Genomic DNA, 23,664 nt, shown 5'->3' with positions numbered 1-23,664 from the left:
GGAAGAAAAGTTTTCCTTGACCTTCTTAGGGTCTCTGACTGGGTCTGAAAATTAAACTGACAAAGACAGATTAACAGGAGGAAAGCATGGAAGTGTATTTAATGTAAATTTTAATGACACAGTACCCTTCAGAAGAAAATGAAGACTTGAGAAATGGTTAAACATGAGTGTTTTTTGGTTAGGTCTGATGAAAAGTTGAAAGTTGTGGAAAGATATGGTAGGACAAATGTATGAGGTAAGTATAGTAAGCTCTGGGAAATGTAGCAAGGCCTATTTGTTCAGATTCTTCTTGGTGTTGTTCTGTCTTGGCTGTAAAGATGTGCCTTTCCTCCAGGTATAAGGAGAGGTTATATCTTCCAAATGAGTGTTTTATGACTTGCTTCAGGGGAAGGTCAGAAGGTCCTTCCTTCACATGCCATGTCTCAGATTCCTTCTGCTTGAAATATTTAATGGGCCAAAGTGCTGTAATTGGAGGTAGCATGTCCTGAACCGTGTCACCCCCCCACTCTATCTGAAATTTCTCCAAAAATTTCAAATTCCATAAAGTAAGTTGGTAGATTGTGCCATAACACATTGAATCAGTCTCTGTCCTGAGCATTTCTAGGGAAACAAGGCAGAAGGCAGTCAATTAAGTTTTCCTAAAATGTTGAACTTGAAGCATCTTCAGATGGAGTAAAGACAGGCACTGGAAATATGACAGATTTTTCTGGTTTACACTTTGAATGTCTCTGGTGATAATCATCAGGTGATCTGGTAAACTTTCTGAGTGGCTCACGCAAGAATAGGAACAAAGTTTGTCCATACATGAGCTGTTGTGGTGATTTCTCTTAAGTTTATGTCAAATTGTCCTGGTTCAGTTTGCAGGGCTTTGGGGAAAGAACAGTTTCAGGTTTTAGTAATTCAAAGTCAAAGGTGGGAGAAAAATTGGAAACTTTAATTTGAAGAGTTATAGCTAGATACTGGAGGAAACTAGAAGGATTCAAAATGCAGTCTAGGTAACAAGTAAGTAATAAAATCTTAAAGACAATGACTAGGACTAGAATTTAATACCTATAAAGGTGTGCTGTAGTTCTCTACTGAAGCATCGTTTTTCTCACTATAGTCACCCCCATTTCTATCAAAGATAAATACTAATTTGTTTGCAAAATAAGGCTTGTCTCATTAAACTTGGTCCTAAGTGCAGCAAGAATAGTGATTGCTCCTATAGGTCTTTTGAGTTTGTTTGCTGGAACTTTTCATAAAGAATCTCAGATTCTAGTTTTAAAAGCCTCTGAAGGCTAGGAAGCCAAGCCAGCGACTCACCTTCAGACTTTGGGCATAATACCTCTTAGACCTACTTGAATTCCTCTCTTCTCCAAGTTCCCAAGATATCCTGAGGTTCCTGAGCCTGCCAGGAACTGAACTTTGTGATTCATTTATGAGCTGGGAACCCTGTCAAGAACCAGGTATAGGCTGGTTTTTCCAAGGGGATGCTTTATAAATATTGACTCCATATAGTCACTTAGAATTGTAAAGCTCTCTGGTCATACTGGATTTTTTTTTTAAGTTTATTTATTTTAAGGGGGTGCAGGCAGAGGTAGAGAAGAGAGAATCCCAAGCAGGCTCTGTACTTCAGTGCAAAGTCTGACACAGGGTTCTGATCTCATGAACTGTGAAATCATGATCTCAGCCGAATCCGACAGTCGGACACTTAACCTAATAAGCCACCCAGGTGCCCCTGGTCATATTGGATTCTATGTATCATTTTCAAGTATGATATTCAGTCAAATCCTTGGTAATATAACCAAAGTTTCCAGATGTGTCCTAATAGCAAGAGAACACATTCTTACTGAACTTTCCCAAATAACTGTATTGCATGAAAATAAGATTTACTCATTATTTCTGAATTCTGCAGAGATCAGTTAGGGAGAAAAAGAAATTGTTTCATCTTTATTCACAAAGGTATATTTTTTTAATCAAATTGCTTTAAGTTATAGTTTAAGAGAAAAGAGAAAGAAGTTTCCTTAAATCTGGAAAACAAAATGTTAAAGAACCAGCAATGTTGGATACTGTGGCCTAAATCCCGTAACTGTTCATTTACCTGCCTTCTGTATTAAAATGGTAACTTTATGATGGCAGGAACTGTGTTTTACTCTTTTTTATTCTCTGAAGCTTCCATGTACATAGTAAGCATTTGTTAAATGTTGTTAAACTTATTGCACCAGTTTTGGAATTTTTTACTTCTGTAAATAGTCACACAATCAAAATGATAACTTGGTCATAAATTATATCAATATATAATTATGAGAATTTTCTTATTTTTAATTTCTTTATTCTAAAATTCTTAGTCCTAAAACTTTTATAGTCACTCTTTTTAAATTATTATTTATCAATTGTTTAAATTTTTGTATCTTTCAAAAACCCAACTACCAATTTTGCCACTTTTTAATATCTAATCTGTCTTATACTTATTTTATTCTTTGCTACTCATGACTTGCCACTTTTTTTAAGTTTTTAGGTTTTAAAGTTTAATATTTTAGTTTTAGATACTTAAATCTTCACATTTCTTTTTCCTAGTAATATATTCATTTAAACAAACTTTTGTTGAATGCCTGTTAGACAAAATATTATGCATTTATAGTTATCATTTTTCCTAACTAAATATGGGATGAACAGTCTTAGATTTTATACAGTGATCACCACAAATTTTTTGACAATTTTAAATTTAGTGTTTTTGTTTTTTAGGTTAACATACTAATTTTTATTGATATATTTTTATAAATTTAATTTTGTATTGCCACCTCATGCAAAAATGGCTAAATAATTTCTGGCATGTTTCATTATATTTGGATGATCTCTTTGGGTTGTTTTAATTTAAAATGTAGAATGTAAGCTATATTGTGACACAAAATATAGTTTCAGGGTTATTTCAAAGTGTCCTGGAGGCATACTTCATGGAGGGAGTCACAGATCCTCCAAAGTAGTTGAAACTGAAAATTCATGGAAGGTCCACCTGTTTGCCAATAGGTAAGATATACCTTGTGTATTTAGATACCTTGAATAGAGAAAACAGTTCATTTCAAATACCAGCCTCATGCTGAAAGTCACAAAGACAGTGACTCCAAACAGTAGGTAGGCAGTGACCAAGCTGCTTCTCATATGGGTTTTTTCTGTATAGCGTGCTTCAGGGTAAGTAGCAGCAGGAGTTCATTTGGTTTTGTTGTTGTTGTTGTTGTTGTTTTAATCTTTATTTTTGAGAGAGAGCATGAGTAGGGGAGGGACAGAGAGGGAGGGAGACGGAGAATCCTAGGCAGGCTCAGCACCGTCAGCACAGAACCTGATATGGGGCATGAACACATGAACTGCAAGATCATGACCTGAGCCAAAATCAAGAGTTCCACATTTAACCAACTGAGCCCCCCCGAACACCCCAGGATTTATGTTTTTTTTTTTTAACCAAGGTTAATAATTCTCCTGAACAACACTGGAGAGACAAGCTAAAGTATCAGAGAATATATGATTTTTCTATATATACATGGACTTTTAAAGTAATTTTCAATTCAACCTCCTATCCAGATGGCTTCAACATTTAACAATTAACATGGTCACCTTTACATATGCACTCTGCTCACACATATAATGATAGACAAAATATATATAAAAAGAGAATTGAAAAGTTACTGATAATCTCAAAACAATGTTAACATTTCTGTGGTCAAGAAACAAAACAAAATACTAGATGAAAGGAATTGAATGATTGGACCTATGATGCTCAGGTCTGAAATGTAGGTTTCTGGGAATTTGGCTCTTAAGAGCAACAAGAATAAAGTGGGAGCCAGGCTTATTGCTTGAATCCAGGCCTCTTATTCAAAGCCAGGACCTGGTTATCGCCCCATCTCCTTGGCAGAGGAAGCAGAAAATAAAGCTATGACAGGCTGCTATCAAGGACTACAGTGTTTAGCAACCTGAAGGCTTAGGAAGACAGGAGCTTACAGATGCAGCCTTGTGACCATACTGCATGGTTATACCACACTACTATTGGTTTTATACTGAATTAATGCTACCCCTGTAGCATCATGGAATAGAATCTCTGAAATGTGATTATAAACTTAATTGTAGACTGGGGAACTGAGTGAAAGCATCTTTAAAATTATCAGAGGGGTCCCTGGGGGGCTCAGTTGGTTGAGTATCCCACTCCTGTTTTTTGGCTCAAGTCACGATCAAGCCCACGTCTAGCTCCACACTGAGTGCTGAACATATAGCCTGCTTGGGATTCTCTCTCTGGCCCTTCCCTGCTTGCGTGTGCATGCACACACGCTCTTTCTCTCTCCCTCTCTCAAAATAGATAAACATTAAAAAATAAAACTTAATAAATAAATTTACTAGATAATATGGGTTGATACAGAGAGGGAAAAAGAGAAAAATAAATACCCCACATACACTGAAAATCAATCAGCAAACCAAAACTCCAAAATATATGAAAAATATTAATGCTAAGGGACAGAGCCGCCATACCAACAACTGAAATGTGAAAACAATTTTATCTAGCAGTCTGTTAAGAACTAAACATGTTTAAGGATTCTCAAAGAGATAAATAAGAAATAACTAACTTTAAAAAAGATTAAGGAGGGGCACCTGGGTGGCTTAGTCGGTTAANGACCCTCCCCTGCTCATGCTGTCTCTCTCTCTCTCCCCTAGAAATTAAAAAAAAAAAAAAAAGATTAAGGAACATGGAAAGACAAAGCAAAAATAGATAAATATTAAAACCAATTATACGTTTTAGAAATGAAAACGTCACTGAAATAAAAATCAGTCTATGAGATACTAGACCATGAACATAATTGACTAAAATAAATGATTTGGTAGCTTGTACTGAGATATTTACCAAGAATGTAGCAGAGAATGACAAAAAGATATAGAGAAAAATATATATCATATGTATATATGACGTAGATGTTAAGACAGGAGATATATATGTGTCTGATAAGAGTTTTGGGTAAAGAATGGAGGAAATGGTAGGCAATCAATACTTGAAAAGAATTTTGAAGAGTTTGAAGAACTCAGAATTTTCTGCAGTTGAATAAAGACATGCATGAGTTCTCAGATCAAATGTGCCTGCTGAGCGTCAACTGGGATAAAAAAGAAAATCTTTCCTTTTAGGCATTGTAGGAAAACTTCAGAGTATCCAAAAATAAAGGAAAAAATCTTTCATTGTTACCAGAAAATACAGATTATCTCTAAGGAATGACAGTTATACTGACAGATTCTTCATTAGCCAATCAAATGACAAAAAATAATGGAATATCTTCAGTCTGATGAGTGGAAAATAACTACTAACATAGTATGTTATACTAGCTAATGAGGACAATGAGGATAAAATGAAGACATATTCAGTTACACAAGACTGAGTTTACCTCTTAAAGACACACCAATGAAAGAAGAGTAAAGGTTATTCTTTAGTTAAAAAAAAAAATTGAAGAGAGATAGTAATAACTACAAGAATGGGAATTCAAATTGATCAAAGCAACTGATAAATTTAATTATTGACTTTAAACTATTTTTGTGTTATGAGAGCAAACTCAGCAAATAATAAAACAGAAAGTGTTCAAGGGTAAAGTGAAAAGGTCCATGTCCTGCTCAGAAAGAGGATAGAAATGCTGATTATTTTGTTATTTTGTTTACAAAATGTATAAATTATATATGTTTAAAAATTAAGGGTTGGAGTACCTGGTTGGCTCAGTCAGTAGGACATGGCGATTTTTGATATCAGCATTATAAGTTCAAGCCCCATGTTGGACATGGAGCCTACTTCAAAAATAACTAAATAAAAAATAAAAACTTAAAAAAATTTAAGGGTAATGACTAAAAGAATAGAGATACAATGTGCCACTTTCATCTAACAGTGGGTAGAAGAAGAAAAGGAGATAATTTAGAAAGAAAGGAAGAAGAAAATTTACAATCTAAACAGTAAAATCAAAGGATACGGTCAAATATTACTAAGTCTGAGTGGCTTAGTTGGTTAACCATTCAACTCTTGATTTCAGCTCAGGTCATGCATTATCTTATGGTTTGTGTGTTTGAGCCCCATACAGGGCTCTACACTGGCAGTGTGGATCCTGCTTGGGACTCACTCTCTCTTACTCTCTGTTCCTCCCCTGCTTGCACACTCTCTCTCTCAAAATAAAAAAATAAGCTTTTAAAAAAATTATAAAAATCATGATAAATGTAAACAGATTAGAGTTATCTGTTAAAAGAGATCATAAAAGAATATAAAACAATCTAACCATAAAGGGTTTGCAACTAAATCTTAAACATATACACATAGAAAATGTGAAAATAAAAGGACTATAAAAGATATTTCTCCCTTGGTATATACTCCAAAGAAAAACAGATAACTTGAACAGATATTTGTGCACTTATATTCATTAACAGCATTATTCACAATAACCAAAATGTGAAGCAACCCAAGTATTCACTGCTGAATGAATGGATAAACAAAATGTGATGTATAGGTGTAATGGGATATTACTCAGCCTGAAAAAGTAAGGAACTTCTGATACATGCTACAATATGGATGAACCTTGAAGATATTATGCTCAGTGAAATAAGCCAGTCACAAAAGAACAAATACTATTATGATTCCATTTATATGAAGTACTTAGAGTAGTCAAATTAATAGAAACAGGAGTGGTAGTTGCCAAGGCCTGGATGGAGGAGGGGATATTATTGTTTAATCAATATGGAGTTTCATTTGGGGAAGATGAAAAAAGTTCTGGGTATGGATGGTAGTGATGGTTGCACATCCATGTTATTATATATTTAATGCCATTGAACTGTACACTTAAAAATGGTTGAGATGATAAGTTAAAAAAATTTTTTTAATGTTTTATTTATTTCTGAGAGAGAGAGAGAGAGACAGCGTGAGCCGGGGAGAGTCAGAGAAAGAGGGAGACACAGAATCTGGAGCGGGCTCCAGGCTCTGAGCTAGCTGTCAGCACAGAGCCCGACGCGGGGTGAGATCATGACCTGAGCTGAAGTCGGACGCTTAATCCACTGAGCCACCCAGGTGCCCCGAGATGATAAGTTTTATAAAATGTATATTTTACCTTAATTTAAAAAAAGATATTCCTTAGTGAACTAAAGAAAGCTAATGTAAAGTATTAATAAATGACAAAATAGACTGGAAGGAAAAAAAAAAAGAAGGTTGTTTCATAATAACAAGAGAAACAACCTACTAAAAAGAAATAATCTAAAAACATAACCAGAAAATAGACAAAAAGCTGATGCAATTTCAAGGAGTAGTTGACTTATTACATAATTAATGTGAAAGATTTAAATATACTTCTATCAAAACTTAAAAGTCATCAAAAAATAGAATTTTGAAGAAAAATTAAGTTTATTCAACTATATATAAATGTATACAGATCCTTATACTTAATAAAGAGAGCTTTTGAAAGTATATATGGAACAACTATAGAAATTGGCTATATAATAGGTCACAGAGTCTTGATAAAATTTAGGCTATTTATATTATGAATAGTATCTTAAAACCCCTTTATTATAAACTTAAAAATGTTGGTCATCAATAACTTTTGTTTGAGGGAGGTATTTGTAATTGGTATTTCAAAATTCATAGAACTGAACAATAATATAAATACTGCACATATCAAGATATGAGGAATACATTTGAAGTAATATTTATAGATAAATTTATGGCCTTGAAATCAGTAAGGAACAAAACCCCTAAAAATTAAATGAGTTTAATTCAAAATTGTATTTTTTAAATCTTTATTGCAAGTAGGCTCCATGCCCAACATGGGGCTTGAACTCACAACCCTGAGGTCAAGAGTTGCCAGGTGCCCCACACCCCAAATAGTATTAATGGTAGTGGTCGACATAGTCATACTATTACTACTACTAATGATGATGATACTAATAATAGCTAACATTGGAATGGTTAGTATGTGCCAGTTTTTATATGTGTAAATGTACAACAAATCGGTGTGTAGATATTATTTCCATTTTACAGACTGGAAACAGACACAAAAAAGTTTCATAACACTTTCAAGATTACTTAGCTACTAAAGAGCAGAATCAGGGTTAGAACTCAAACAATATGGATTCAGAGAAAGGAGAAGAAAGAAAAGAGGAAAAAATAGACAAGAGCAATCATAAATGAAATGGAAAACAAAGAATAATTAGGAGCAAAAAAAATCCTAGATAAACATCTAGCAATACTACTGAAAAATAGAAAAAATTAAATAATATTCAGAACAACAGAAAATATACTTAAAGCCACAAGAAAATGTTATGTAAAGCTTTGACAGGGGCACTTGGGTGGCTCAGTCATTGAGTGTCCAATTTCAGCTCAGGTCATGAGGGCCCAGTTTGTAGGTTTGAGCCCTTCATCCGGCTCTGTGCTGACAGCTCAGAGCCCAGAGCCTGCTTCAGATTCTGTATCTCCCTCTGTCTCTACTTCTCTCAAAAATATAAAACATTAAAAGATTTTTTTAAATAAAAATAAAACTTTGACAATAAATTTGAAACTTAGATCAAATGGATAATATCTTGGAAAATTACTTAACCAAAATTGGCTCAAGAAGATTTGAAAACCTAAAGAAACCAATAACCATTAAGTAAATTGAATAGGTAATCAAGTCTAACCACACCTCAAAAGAGACACTAATATAAGTAATAAGAGAGTTTAGCTAGATTACTAAATTTGGGATCACTACAGGGTGCCTGGGTGGCTCAGTCATTTAAACGTCTGACGTTGACTCAGTCACGATCTCGCGGTGTGTGAGTTTGAGCCCCGTGTTAGCCTCTGAGCTGTCAGCACAGCTTTGGAGCCTGCCTCTAATTCCGTGTCTCCCTCTCTGTCTACCCCTTCCCTGCTCGTACTCTGTCTCTCAAAAATGAATAAACATTTAAAAATTTTTTAAAATAAATTTGTCACTGTATGAAATCAGTAATGGGGGCGCCTGGGTGGCTCCATTGGTTAAGCGCCCAACTTCAGCTANCTCTCTCTCTCTCTCTCTCAGAAATAAATAAAACATTAAAAAAAAGAAATCAGTAATGAAATCAACAAAACTAAAAATTGGTTCTTTGAAAAGAAAGTGAAAATAAGACCTCTAGCAGAGATCAGGACAGAAGAAGATGGCACAAATCAATATTAGAATTAAAAAATATCAATATTAGAGAATATTTAATGAGGTATTATGCATTACCGAGAAAACATTTGAAAATGTAGAAGAAATGGGTAGTATCCTAGAACACTTATATACAAAACTGACACAAGAAGATATGGAAAATCTGGATAGTTCCATGTTTATTTAAGATATTGAATCTGGAGGTGGCTAGATGACTGAGTCATTTGAGCATCTGACTCTTGATTTCAGCTCAGGTCATGATCCCATGGTTGTGAGATTGAGCCCCACATCAGGCTCTGCACTGAGCATGGATCCTGCTTAAGATTCTCTCTCTCTCCCTCTGTCCCTTTCCCCCACTCAGGCACATGCTTTCTCTCAAATAAAAAAAAATTTTTTTAAGGTATTGAATCTGTAATTTAAATCTTTTCCTTAATGAAATTTTCATGCCCAAATGTTTTTTCCAGTGGATTCTTCCAACCATTTAAAGGAAAAAGTACAACTGATCTAAAATGAGTTTTTGCAGAGAATTGAAAATGAGGAAATACTTTCTCAACTCATTTTATGAAGCCAGCATAAGTTGGATAGCAAAACGAAGTATATTATGTAAAAGGAAAATTACAAGATAATCCTTCCCAACATAGTACATCTAAAAATACTGAATAAAATATTAGCATATCAGATCCAGAGATAAAAATGACATACATGATGACCATGTTGGGTTTATTCTTTTTTTTTTTTTTAATGTTTTATTTATTTCTGAGAGAGAGAGAGACAGTGTGAGCAGGAAAGGGTCAGAGAGAGAGGGAGACATAGAATCTGAAGCAGGCTCCAGGCTCTGAGCTAGCTGTCAGCATAGAGCTCGACACAGGGCTCAAACCCATTAACTGTGAGATCATGACCTGAACTGAAGTTGGACGCGTAATCAACTAAGCCACCCAGGCACCCTGGGTTTATTCTTGAAATGCAAGCTTATTTAATATTTGAAAACCAATCTATGTAATTTGCCATATTAACAAAATATATGAAACAAATCAAGTAGATGCATCTCAATAGGTACAAAGAAGGCGTTTGAGGAAACTCAGCATGTGTTCATGATAAATAAAAAACTCTGAGCAAACTAGTACTAGAAGGTAAATTTCCTTAATCTGATAAAGAGTATTTACAAAAATCCTATAATAGGCATCACTTAATGGTGAAGTATCAAAAATTTTTCCTTTGAAATCATGAAAACTAAGATAACCACTATTATCACTTCCACCAACTTTTCACTTTAAGTCCTAGTCAATGATATAAAGTGCAAAAAAGAAAATAAACAGTATAGAGATTGAAAAGAAGAAATAAAACTAATAAGTTGATATTATTTGCAGGCATAATTTTGAATGTGGAAAATCCAAAGCAATCTCCAAACTATTCAATAATAAGTTTTTTTGTTTTTTTTTTAAATTTTAGACACAGAGCAAGTAGGGGAGAAGAGCAGAGGGAGAGAGAGAGTGAGAGAGAGAGAATCCCAAGCAGGCTCCGTGCCTAGCACAGAGCTGGACATGGGGCTCAATCCCACAACCCTGGGATCATGATTTGAGCTGAAGAGTTGGACACCCAACCAACTGAGCCACCTAGATGCCCCAGTAAATATGTATTAAATAAGTATTTAGCAAACTAATTAGAAGGCTAATATATAAAATTTATTGTATATGTCAGCAATAAACATATAAAGTGATATTTTTAGAAAGAAACCTTTTTTAAAAAAGATTTTATTTTTTTATTTTTAAAAAAATTTTTTTAATGTTTTTTTATTTATTTCTAAGAGAGAGACAGCGTGAGCAGGGAAGGGTCAGAGAGAGAGGGCGTGACAGACTCTGAAACAGGCTCCAGGCTCTGAGCTGGCAGTCAGCACAGAGCCCGATGCGGGGCTTGAACCCACGAACCGCGAGATCATGACCTAAGCAAAAGTCGGACGCTTAACCGACTAAGCCACCCAGGCGCCCCTTAAAAAAGATCTTAGTGGCACCTGTGTGGCTCAGGTATTAAGCATCCCACTCTTGACTTTCACTCAGTTCACCATCTCACAGTTCATGGGATTGAGCCTCAAGTTGGGCTCTATGCTGACATCACTGATTATGCTTGGGATTCTCTCTCTATGTCTCTCTCCCCCTCCTCTGCTCATGCTCTCTCTCTCTCAAAATAAATAAAAATATTTTTTTAAAGATTTTAAGTAATCTCTGCACCCAATGTATGGCCCAATCTCACAACCCTGAGAGTAAGTCACAAGCTCCACCAATTGAGCCAGCCAGTTTCCCCAAGAAATTATTTTTAATAGCATAAAATATATCAGATTCATGGGGCGCCTGGGTGGCTTAGTCGGTTGAGCGTCCGACTTTCGCTTAGGTCATGATCTCGCGGTTTGTGGGTTCGAGCCCCGCGTCGGGCTCTGTGCTCACTGCCAGCTCAGAGCCTGGAGCCTGTTTCAGTCTGTGTCTCCCTCTCTCTCTGACCCTCCCCTGCTCACGCTGTCTCTCTCTCTCCTGGAAATAAATAAAACATTAAAAAATATATATATATCAGATTCTTGAAAAATATCAACAAAATATTCACAAGAACTTCTATAAGCTACAAAATATTATTGACAGAGGGATGCCTGGGTGGCTCAGTCAGTTAAGCGTCTGACATCAGCTCAGGTCATGATCTCTCATTTTGTGGATTTGAGCCCCATGTCTGGCTCTGTGCTGACAGCTCAGAGCCTGGAGCCTGTTTTGGATTCTGTGTCTCCCTCTCTCTCTGCCCTGCCCCGCTTGTACTCTGTCTCTCTCTCAAAAATAAATAAACATTAAAAAAATATTTAAAAAATATTATTGACAGAAATTAGATAATATATAAGTAAACCCATGTTGACAGACTATAAGGCTCAAAGTGTTTCTTTTTCTTTTAATTTTTAATGTTCTTTTTATTTCTGAGAGAGAGAGACAGCGTGAGCAGGGGAGGGTCAGAGAGAGCGGGAGACACAGAATCCAAAACAGGCTCCAGGCTCTGAGCTAGCTGTTAGCACAGAACCCAACACAAGGCTCAAACCCACAAACTGTGAGATCATGGCCTGAGCTGAAGTTGGACGCTTAACCGACTGAGCCACCCAGGCATCCCTGTAAGGCTCAAAGTTTTAAATGTCTTTATTTTTGAGAGAAAGTGAGAGCGGGAGAGGAGTGGAGAGAGAGAGGGGGACCAGAGGATCTGAAGCTGGCTCCATGCTGACAGCAGAGAGCCTGACATGGGACATGAACTCACTAATCACTAACTGAGAGATCATGACCTGAGCTGAAGTCAGATGCTCAACTGACTGAGCCACCCAGGTGCACCAGAAGGCTCAGCATTTTAAAGATGTCCATTCTTTGATTGATCTAGAATTTCAATGTTATCCTATTCATTATCCCGGCAGCATTTTTTTTTTCTTTTTGATGAAAATTGGTATAGTGATTCTGAAATGTGTATGGTAATGTAAAAGACTAAGAATAGCCAAGACAATCTATAAGAACAAAGCTTAGTGACTTCTATCAGATATCAAGATTTACTATAAAACTATTATTGGGGCACCTGGGTGGCTCAGTCAGTTAAGCGTCTGTGTGACTTGAGGTCAGGTCATGATCTCATGGTTCGTGGGTTCAAGCCCTGCATCAGGCTCTGTGCTGACAGCTAGCTCAGAGCCTGGAGCCTGTTTCAGAGCCTGTGCCTCCCTCTCTCTCTGACCCTAGCCTGCTCACACTGTCTCTCTCTCAGAAATAAACAAAACATTAAAAAAATTTTTTTAATAAATAAAAAAATAAAACTATTATTAATAAGGTAATTAAGACAATATGCTATTGGCACAAGAATAGACAGATGGATCAATGAAACAGAATGGAGAATGCAGAAACTAACCACACATATATGGTCACTTGATTTATGACAAAATTGATAATGCAATGCAGTGGGGGAAAGGATAGTCTTCAGTAAATAGTTGGCTCAGTTTGAAAGCCAAATGGAGGGGCGCCTGGGTGGCTTAGTCGGTTAAGCGTCTGACTTTCACTTAGGTCATGATCTCGCGGTTCGTGGGTTCGAGCCCCACGTTGGGCTCTGTGCTGACTGCCAGCTCAGAGCCTGGAGCCTGTTTCAGAGTCTGTATCTCCCTCTCTCTGCTCACGCTGTCTCTGTCTCTCTCTCTCTTTCTCTCTCTCTCTCTCTCTCCCTCCTAGAAATAAATAAAAATATTTAAAAAAAAAAAAGAAAGAAAGCCAAATGGAAAAATATTAACTTTGGATCTCCTAATTTACTCAATACACAGATTTAAATTCAAGATAGATTGCAGATTTGGGGCACCTGGGTGGCTCAGTCAGTTAAGTGTCCAATTTCAGCTCAGATCATGATCTCATGTTTCCTGAGTTTGAGCCCCATCTTGGGCTCTCTGCTGTCATCAAAGAGCTTGCTTCAGATCCTCTGTCCCCCATCTCTTTGCCCCTCCTCTGCTCACACTTTCTCATTCTCTCTCTCAAGAATAAATAATATTTTAAAAAAAGATAAATAGATTTAAATTTTAAAGCTAATAAAACCTGTAGAAGAAAACAAAAAAATATATTTATGACATGGAGTAGGCAAATTTTTCTTAGTCCTCCCCTCACTGCAAAAAGCTAACCATGAATTTTAAAAAATGATAAATTGAACTTTGTTAAAATTGAGAATCTTATTAATCAAAAGGTCAATTGTAAGAGTGAGAAGATGCACATACCCTACAACTTAGCACCTAATATGTACCTACAAACACTTTCAGTCCTGTAGAAGAGTATTCAATATTAGGCTGAAAATCGGAAACAAATGTTCATCAGTATGAGAATAGGTATGTACCATACACATATAGTAGAATTATATATGGGAGTTCAAATGAATGAACAAAGGCACATTTATCAAGATGGATAAATCTCAAAAGCATAATGTGGAGAGAATAAAGCAAGTTGCAAACTAGATACATTATGCTATGTTGGAAGTCCCAAGATCACCCTCAGTTTTGATGATTCACGAGAAGGGCTCACAGGACATGGAAGAATTGTTAATACAGAGAGTTGTGGTTTAGTACAGTGAAAGGACAGAGATTAGAATCAGCAAATGGAAAAGGCTCATGGGGCAAGATCCAGGAGAAAGCAGATTCAGGCTTCCACGTGTCCCCTCCCAGTGGAGTTTCATGGAGATATCCTTAATCCTCCTGACAAAGTTGTGTGACACTTATGTGTGAAGTGTTTTCAACCTTGGAGGCTCACTTGATCTTTGGGGTCCTGGGCTTTTTTGGGGGGAATCAGTCATGTCATGCCTACCTGTCATGCAGTGCTTGCATGACTGAGCTCAATTATTCCACCACCACCCCACCTAGCAAAAACAAATATACACCATAAAGCTTTTTGTTAGGATAACTTGATTTAATCATGCTGGTATAACATGGCCCAAGAAACACACATATGAGGCAGAACATTCCATAGGCTCAGAAGTTATCTTTCAGCTTCCAGCCAAGCACCAGTCCTTCATGAAGACAAACCTTTCTTTGAAATATGCAGGGTTTCAACAAACCAAGCATGCCCAGTTAACTCTTTCCTGCCCAGGTGCCATATATTTAGAGGCCTGTGATTAATACTATTTATTAATGAATACAGAAAGTTTCATGGGGATATTTAACACCCCATTTAAGATAGAGGTTATCTTTGAGGTAAGAGGCACATGTTAGAGAGAGGTACTAGGAAACTTTAATTGTATATGTAATGTTTTCTTTATTAAAAGCTCGAAAACAAATATGATAAAAATGTTAAAATTTGACAAAGCTCTGAATGATGGAAACATGGATGTTATATTCTCCACACTTCTCTGTATATTTGAAAATATTTAATAATAAAAAGTAGAGGACCCCTGGGTGGCTCAGTTTGGCGTCCAGCTCTTGATTTTGGCTCAGGTCACAATCTCATAGTTCATGAGATTGAGTCCTGTATTGAGCTCTGCGCTAACAGCTTAGAGCCTGCTTGGGATTCCCTCTCCCTCTCTTCCTCTCCCCTGTTCACACACACACTCACTTTCTTTCTCAACATAAATAAGCACTTAAAAAAAAAAGAATTCATTAAGAAAAAGAAAATTTAAAACAAAATAAAACAGAAAATTTTTTTGTAGGGGCGCCTGGCTGGCTTAGTCAAATGAACCTGGGACTCTTGATTTCAGAGTCATGAGTTCAAGCCCCATGTTGGGTGTAGAGCTTACTTTAAAAAAAAATAAAATTTTAAAACAAAAATTTTTGTGAAATATTGGAAGAAATAGTTTGCTCTGTTCTTCAATATGTTACAATATTGTTTTGAGATGACTTTTTTTTTCATGATGTGGATCAGAAAGGTAATCAAGTTTGACATACAAGAATTTGTTAATCAAGGGGTGCTTGGTTGGCTCACTCAGTTGAGGGTCCAACTCTTGATTTTAGCTCAGGTTATGATCTCGCAGTTTGTGGGTTCAAGCCCTGCTTTGGAATCCTCTCTGTTCCTTTCTCTCTGGCCCTTCTCTGCTCTTGTGCACACATATGCTCTCTCCCTCTCTCTCTCAAAAATAAATAAATAAAACTTAAAAGAATTTGGTTAATCCATTACATAATAGTTTTGTTTATTCTATTAAAGAATATTTGAATACTGAAATTGAAATGGAGTGTTTAACTAATGTTCATAAGATTAATGTACTTGTCATAAATATGTGACATGTGCTTGGTATTACTTACTCAAAAATTAGCTAATTACTTCCCACTTCATGTCCCTTTATTTTTATGCTCATTTTAAGAGTAGTCCAGTATGTTTGGTGGACGATAAAAGCAAGAGGTAAAGGAGAACAGTATTTGACCCTGATGCAAATCAAATTGCGTGCTTCCCTTCTCTTCTCCTCCTTTCCCCTCATATTATTAATCTTAAGGATAAAAAATAACAAAAATGTAGCCTGTGAATCATGTGAAGAAGGGGAAAGAGCAATTGGACTTCTTGGCATTGGGAATGGGAGTGAGGGAGTGGTGGTGGTGATTGTTCAGATGCTGTTAGCCATAATTTCTAGCTACCATGTTTCTTTCATTTCCCTGGTTTCTCTTTACCTTCCATAAATCCAGTCAATTAGCAGATTCCTTCCTGTGCCTACTACTTACTACATGCAGGTCCTATACACTGAAATGCAAAATAAGTATGATCTTTTTGCCCCATAATGTTCTTCCTAAAGAAGTCAAAGTAAGCAGTTCAAATGCCAGTAAGCAGTCTTCCCTATATATTGCTTTGTGGGAAAAGCTTGCAGTAAAGTAACATTTTTGTCAAAATTTGCACACCTCACCCTTCCAGCATTCACAACTCTTAACTCATGTCTCAACAGATTATAAGTTATCACATGTCATGGACCCTCAGGGATACTTGAAATAGTCAACATTGTAGGTGTTAAATTGAGTGATGCAAGAGTCATTTGAATGTGTTGATTTTCAAATGACCGGTACAAAGTGGATACTACCAGTAGATGAAGGCTAGAAAAAGAGGCTCCCTCCTTTAGAGTAAAATTTCCTATTGATTCATTTTGTTTGTAATAGTGACAATATATGAAAAGAATGACTAGAAAAAAATAAACCTGTTTTTCATACAATAGTTGAGAAGTTGAAACCTGTAAGTGAACCTGGAGCTAATAAAGCAAAAAAGTGACTTATCTTGGTTTGATTTCCAGTACAGGATTAAAGCATACAGTCTAATTCTCTTGACTGAAATGCCTTTTTGTGGCTGAGAAATATTGCAGTTATTTGTCATCATCCTTTCATTTTCTACTGGTTTTGGAAGTTTGCAGCCTGATGTTTAGGGTGTTCTACAGAATACCTATCATTCTGTATGAAGTTCTATTATATTGTTTAAAGTGAGCTGAAAAGTATATCAATAATCTCTTATGATTTGGTTTTCCAATGTGATACCACCCAAAGACTGTCAATAGCTAGAGTGTATGTTGTTCTCATGTTTAGATTGTTAGGGTGAAGCTAGTATCTTGTTACTGATAAGCTATAAGTTAATCATTTTCAAGCAGCCACCAGGATGAAAATGATATTCAAGTACACAGTTGAGTTTTGTAAAAATATAACGAATTTGGGGGATCCAAACTAAATAATTACCATATTACTCACCTAGCTGAGCACAGTTTTAGCATTGTGGTTACTGGGAGTGAGAAATGAATTAAAAATCTTTAATTGGAAAAATGCTTCAGTGATAAAGTAGAATATTTCATTCTTGTTGAAACATCACAGTTTTACACCATCATGTGATAACTTTACCCTCATTACTTCCTTTTTCCCTTCTCAAACATAGTCATGACCTAAGATCACTCCTTTGACTTAGAGCTATTTTCTTTAAGTATTTATTTTCTAATAGAAATTATCTTCTCATAGTTTAATATATCATCTTTATATTTATGAGTCTTAAATCTATACATCTAGCCCTCACTTTGTACCTAGAGTCTAGTTCCGTATTTCTGTGTGTCTATAAAATATTTTCATTGGGATATCTTACTATAATCCTTAGTTCAGTATACCTAAAGCATTTGCTTTCCCATACCTTCTCAATTATTCCATTTTGGATACAAGTATCTTTATTTTTAGTTTCCAGGCTAGGATTATAGAGTCATTCTTTGAGTGCTTCCATTCCATTGTGCCATGTATTCAATTTGTCATTCTTAAATGTGTTTGATTCACTTGTTCCTAACATTTCCTCATAGCTTTTTACCCGAATAGACACTGGAAATGCTGTTGTACATAAGCCATTCCTGTTCTCGGAGAATTTAAAAGAAATCATGACAACTGCCTATTGCCTCCTACACAAAGTTCAGACTTCCTCTATCATATAGAAACCAACAGTAGCAATAGTCTCCATGTTAAGATGTCACTTTCTAGATCATTGTGGTATAGCACACATAACATCACTTTCTAATTACTTGTTTACGTATTTGTCTTCCTTCCTACAATGAGTTACCAGAGATGGAGATGGTAAGTTTAGTTCTGTGTCACAGTGACTAGCACAATGCCTTTTTAAAACAGCAGTTTCACATTGCATAAAGATGATTTAACATCTCCAGGTTAAATTTTTCCATAGTAAATATTGCATATTAAGAAAAAATACAGATTTCTCTAAATCTCCCTTTTTCCTTATATTGGCATCATTAATTTTATAGTTGGAAAAAGAAATTATAAAAGCCACCAAAATGTTTTGTTTTGTATTACTATCATTGGGAGACATGGTGTCTTTCTCACATATAGCTTATTATTCCTCTTCGTTTTTCTGTTTTAATTCTTTTATATCTATTTCTTTTCTCTAACTCTATTTTATCAACTTTTCCATTTATTTATTTATTGTACATACCCAACCTTATTCTAGAATAAATTTAAGATGACTTTATGCTCTTTTATTGGCCCCAGTTACTTAAGTCTGTTGTAAACAGCCCCTGTCTTGGAAAGCCTATATAAGTGTGATTTGTTCTTTAACTGTTTTCCCGATTGACTCCTTAATCCGGCAATTAGAATTATATTGGCCTGATAATGTGGTGAGCTGTTTGTAGAATTGACCAATACCTCCTTAATTCTTTCCATTTATAGTTAGCATTTCTTTCCAAGCAAAGATGTTGTTAACTTTTTTTCCTGAATGTCTCATTGCAGTTTAATTCTCAAAAACATAATTCAAAAAATTTTGGACTTATCATAGAAAGTTTTTATAATTTTTTAAAGTCTTAAGTTCTTTAATCATCAGTAAGCTATTATTTATATTTTAGGGATTGGAATAAAATTTACTATTATGCTTCTTAAATTTAATGTCAAAGTAGACTTTGACTTGTGTTTCTGAGTCAGATCTTAGTGTGCCTAACATTTTCATTTTCAATTTTAGTTGAAATAACTTTCTACAGTGGGTGTTATGTCTTTTGCTCTTTTGGTTTCTTACTGTTATGAATGTGTGCAATATAACAGCCTTGTATAGGTCAACTTTCTTAAGCTTCCTTTACCATTGGCTTTTAAAAGTCCTGTTTAGGAAATGGGAAAGAATAAATCAGAATTATTTAGGATGTTTTTTCAAAGCACATACCACTAAGGAGTTCTGATAGTTTATTCTTTACACCATCTCTCTTTGGAAATTCACAGTGAAAGTCAGTCACTATCACTGAAGGAACTTGAGATAGCCCTCAGCTGTGTTAATTTGTCTTAGCATCCAAAAAGAAACTAGCCTACAAAATACTTGTATTTTTACAAAAAAATGATCAAAATTATTTATGGAAAATGGTATTTTATAAAGCAAATAAATGCCTACAAATTTCAAATACGTATTGTATCTAGTAATAAAATCATTTATTGTTCACCTAAAGTGGTAAATTAGACAAATACTTATTTTGGAGAAGTCATTGGTTATTAAGAAAACAGTCCTGAAAATGGTGCCCTTTTCTTTAAGAAAATATTCAAACCTTAAATAGCAAGTACTAAAATACACACCAAAGGGAAATTCTTTTTTAAAAAAGTTATTTTCAGTCTTCATTCTTATTTTTTATCTTGGATAACCTTCACAAAAATGTATCTTTTTTATAACCAGTGCCCAAAATGTTCCCAGGGTTCACTTGTCTACTTTCTGGAGGCATCCAGTGTAGGTCCCTTCTTTTTTTCTCTCTTTACTCTTGAATTAATCCTCTACCTACTTCACAGGCCGATTCTTTGATGAGAATGAATCCCCTGTTGATCCGCAGCATGGCTCTAAACTGGCGGATTATAATGGGGATGATGGTAACGTAGGTGAGTACGAGGCAGACAAGCAGGCTGAGCTGGCTTACAATGAGGAAGAAGATGGTGATGGTGGAGAGGAAGACGTCCAAGGTGAGCGTGGGCCTGGCCTCCATGCTGTGACCGTGAAACCCACCTCTAAATTTTTTGGTTGAATTTGTGTAGAATTTTCCCTACTTATTAGTAGAATTACAATCTTAATACAAAGAGATTCTGTGTAGTTTTTCAATTTTATTTTGATAACAATTTTATGATAGTCATATTTGTAGATCTTATTCTAAGTATTTTCACTTTAGTTATCTTACATGTATTATTGATATAGTTGTAATTTGAAACTCAAAAATAATCAGAGATTTTAGATTTAAAATGTCTTAAATGTCTCTAGACTTTACGTATGGCAAATACTCCCAGAAAATAGTTATTTTCCAATTTCTTATCTGAAAACATTTTGTTATTCGAGGTACAGATACTGACTAGACAGCCTTTTTGTTATAAAGGAAGACCCAGAGGGAATGGTCTCCATGCTGAAGATATGTCACTACTGACTGAATATAGGAAGGCTGTTTTTGAACTTTTTCTGAGAGACTGAAAATTTATATTTAACAGTTTGCAAAGATTTATCTGTTTTATGTTTAATACACAGATTCAACATATTTTCCTTGTTAATTATGAAACTTCTGAGCTTTTAACTTACTAAAAGTTCAGAATCTACCTGTGTGCATGCAGCCCTACCCATGCATGCATATTAGAATATGTTGCACTATTATGAGTTTTTAGGCCTGTTTTCTGCCTGTTTATATCATTTAGTAGTATTTGTGGAATTTTTTCTCTTTTCTGTAAAAGTTGATTATGAACATAATGTGTGATGTATTTCGTTTTATAATATGATGCATGAAATATTTTCCAATGTAAACTGTCTCAATTTCTTAACTCTGTTAAAGTAGTCACATTTTATTTATGTTCATGATGAGTTGTTTTGATAAAACTCAAAAGAAAATACAGTTATTCTCGGATACTTCCACAGTTAGTAGAGAAAGGAAAACTTAGAGACTCTGACTTCCATGTGGGTTTGTTTCAATAGTACATTCTAGTTTTGGAAGAATGGTTGTTGGGAATAGAAAGAGATAATAATAATTCTAGGAGTTATATAAGGATATCTTTATGAGAACTTCTCAAACACTGTTGGGGCTATAAAGTAAATTATATCCACTTTTTCTATAATCTCATCCATTTTTCATAAATTTTACCATTTTTTCTCATTGTTTTGTGTTTGTTTGAATTGTATTTATTTGCAATTATTTATAACATTGTTGCAAGGTTTTTTCATGCATGTATATCATATCACCAATTAGATTACCAAGCTCTGGAGGGCAGGAATTTTCATTAATTGTGCCTTATATTTTGTTTGTGTCCTTTTCTGCCTTCATATTCACCCCACCCTCTACCCCACATAGTACTTAGCATATATAGGGCCCTGGGTCAATGTTGTTAACTGATAATTTTATGCTTTCTCATTGAGTTTTAGAACTGTGACTATAATAATATTACACTTTAAACATTCTCTAGTTTGGGGCGCGTGGGTGGTTCAGTCAGTTAAGCATCCGACTTCGGCTCAGGTCATGATCTCGTGGTTCGTGGGTTCAAGCCCCGCATCAGGTTCTGTGCTGGCAGCTCAGAGCCTGGAGCCTGTTTCAGATTCTGTCTGCCTCTCTCTCTGCCCCTTCCCTGCTCATGCTCTGTCTCTCTCTGTCTCAAAAATAAATAAACTATTAAAAAAATTAAAAATTCTCTAGTTTTTTTCGTAAGAGTTTCTATCATGTTATTGGATAGTTTTGACAATTTTATTGGAGCAAATAATTTCAACTATAACTGAAAGGTATTTCTTATGCTTTTGGCTATTTTAAAGTTAATAAGTTTTATCACAAAATTTCAGATATTTTGTATGACTTTTATCCATGATAGATAAATTTATCTTCCGTACCTCCTCTCTCCTTCTCTCTCTCTCTCTTTCACTCTTCTTTCTCTCCCACCCCCAGTTCTCATTGCCACTTTTCACTTTAGGTCCCTAGTATCCTTCTGCTACTCTGCCCTTCCTTTGACAAGGAAATAAATACATCAGTTCTAAGGAATATAAGTAAATGACCTAAAATGATACCTTCAGTGAAGTAGGGAGGGGATTGTTAAATTGGGTTTCCTCATTTGCAACTCAATTTTACTTGAGCTGGGAGTTGCCACTTAACTTTTTTTTAATTCCATTTTGGGGTTCACTAGATGATAGCAGTAGAAGGACAGGATAGCTACCAAGGGGACTCCTGTATGACAAGGAACAAAGCTACAAGAACATCATCTGCATCTAGTGAAGAGAGAGAAGTTTGGGTGAACTGACTAAAAAAGAGTAATTGGAGAACCAAATAATTTAAAACATGTTTTCAGGGATTCTTTAGGAATGGTATTATCTGTCCAGAAAATGGAAACGGGTAGGGGTGCCTAGGTGGCTCAGTTGGTTAAGCATCTGACTTCAGCTCAGGTCATGATCTCACGGTTCTTGGGTTCAAGTCCCGCGTCGGGCTATGTGCTGACAGCTAGCTCAAAGCCTGAAACCTGCTTCAGATTCTGTGTCTCCCTCTGTCTCTGACCCTCCCCTGCTCGCTCTCTCTCTCTCTCTCTCTCTCAGAAATAAATAAAACATTAAAAAAATTTTTTAAAGAAAAAAAACAAAGTGGAAAGGGGGAATTATGGTTGTTCCCTAGTTTATCAACCATTTGGATTCTAAATATTATTAAGTTAGAATATTTAGAATTTAAGAACATTTCTTCATAGTTTCAATGTAGAAATTAATGGTTGGGTTCCCCGGCCAGTTTGCACTTGTAGCCAAAGCAGACAGTAGAATAGAGTAGGGGAAAAAAACATTAGGTTAGGAGACCAGCTGTTGAGTATTGCTTTTTAAGTCACTTAAACTCCCTGGGCCACAGTGTCTTCATCTGTAGTATGAGTGTTAAACTACAATAGATAGTCCTTCTCAGTTCTAAAATTCTGTGGTCATATTCACAGTGGAATCATTATGTACAACACAGGTATTATGGGAAAATGTGTTTCAGATTTGAGCATGCCTGAAACACATCTTCCCCCAAAACCAGGAAAGAAAATGGAGTCTTTACTGTCATTAAGACTCTACAGCCAGAGATAACAAAAATTGAAATATGCTGGTAACATTGGTTGCTATACTTATGGTGAACATAGCACAATGTATAGATTTGTGGAATCACTATGTTGTGTACCTGAAAGTAATATGACATTGTGTCAACTTCAATTAAAATTGAAACATGTACTTCAGAAATACTGTTAGAGGCTCTTCTCTGGTCTTCCTAATATTAGGAAGAGGTTTATTTTCATTTTTGTTTTTGTTTTCTTCCTCAATCTGTTGGGTTCCTAGGATTAGAGATTCCACTTGCAGTGCTGAGGTTCTGGATTCAGCTAAGGACAATGGAGATTTGGGCAGCAACTCTGCCAATAGATAAATCCCAGCTTTATCTCTGCTGCCTGCTCATATATATGGATTATTTGGGACAGTACTACCTGTGGAGTGTTTTCTTGTAGAGTTAAGTGAAGCCTGTTTTCCCTGTGTTTACAATCCTGGGGTTTTTTAAAAAATGTTTTATTTATTTTCAAGGGAGAGAGATCGTGAGTGGGAGAAGGGCAGAGAAAGAGAGAGAGAGAGAGAGAGAGAGAGAGAGAGAGAGA

The 23,664-nt window shown here is 35.6% G+C and overlaps 1 protein-coding gene across 4 annotated transcripts in view; it reads left to right on the top strand.

Moving 5' to 3' along the window:
* The window catches only part of GOLM2 (golgi membrane protein 2), a 108,232-nt gene that overhangs the window by 77,682 nt on the left and 6,886 nt on the right, over positions 1–23,664 (top strand). For 2 of the 4 annotated variants that reach the window (XM_077764503.1, XM_077764502.1), the window contains exon 9: positions 19,849–20,016. The exons of 1 other annotated variant lie outside the window; for it this stretch is intronic. In XM_077764503.1, coding sequence (XP_077620629.1) covers positions 19,849–20,016 — 168 coding nt within the window. Of the gene's footprint in view, positions 1–19,848; positions 20,017–20,389; positions 20,486–23,664 lie in introns of those variants that run through there. One more of the 4 variants, XM_077764504.1, reaches the window with a different exon arrangement.

Source organism: Crocuta crocuta, unplaced genomic scaffold (assembly GCF_008692635.1).
Source record: "Crocuta crocuta isolate KB4526 unplaced genomic scaffold, BGI_CrCroc_1.0 scaffold102, whole genome shotgun sequence".
NCBI lineage: Eukaryota > Metazoa > Chordata > Mammalia > Carnivora > Hyaenidae > Crocuta > Crocuta crocuta.
Note: the sequence above shows the minus strand (reverse complement) of the source record. Positions and strands in the feature narration are given on the sequence as shown.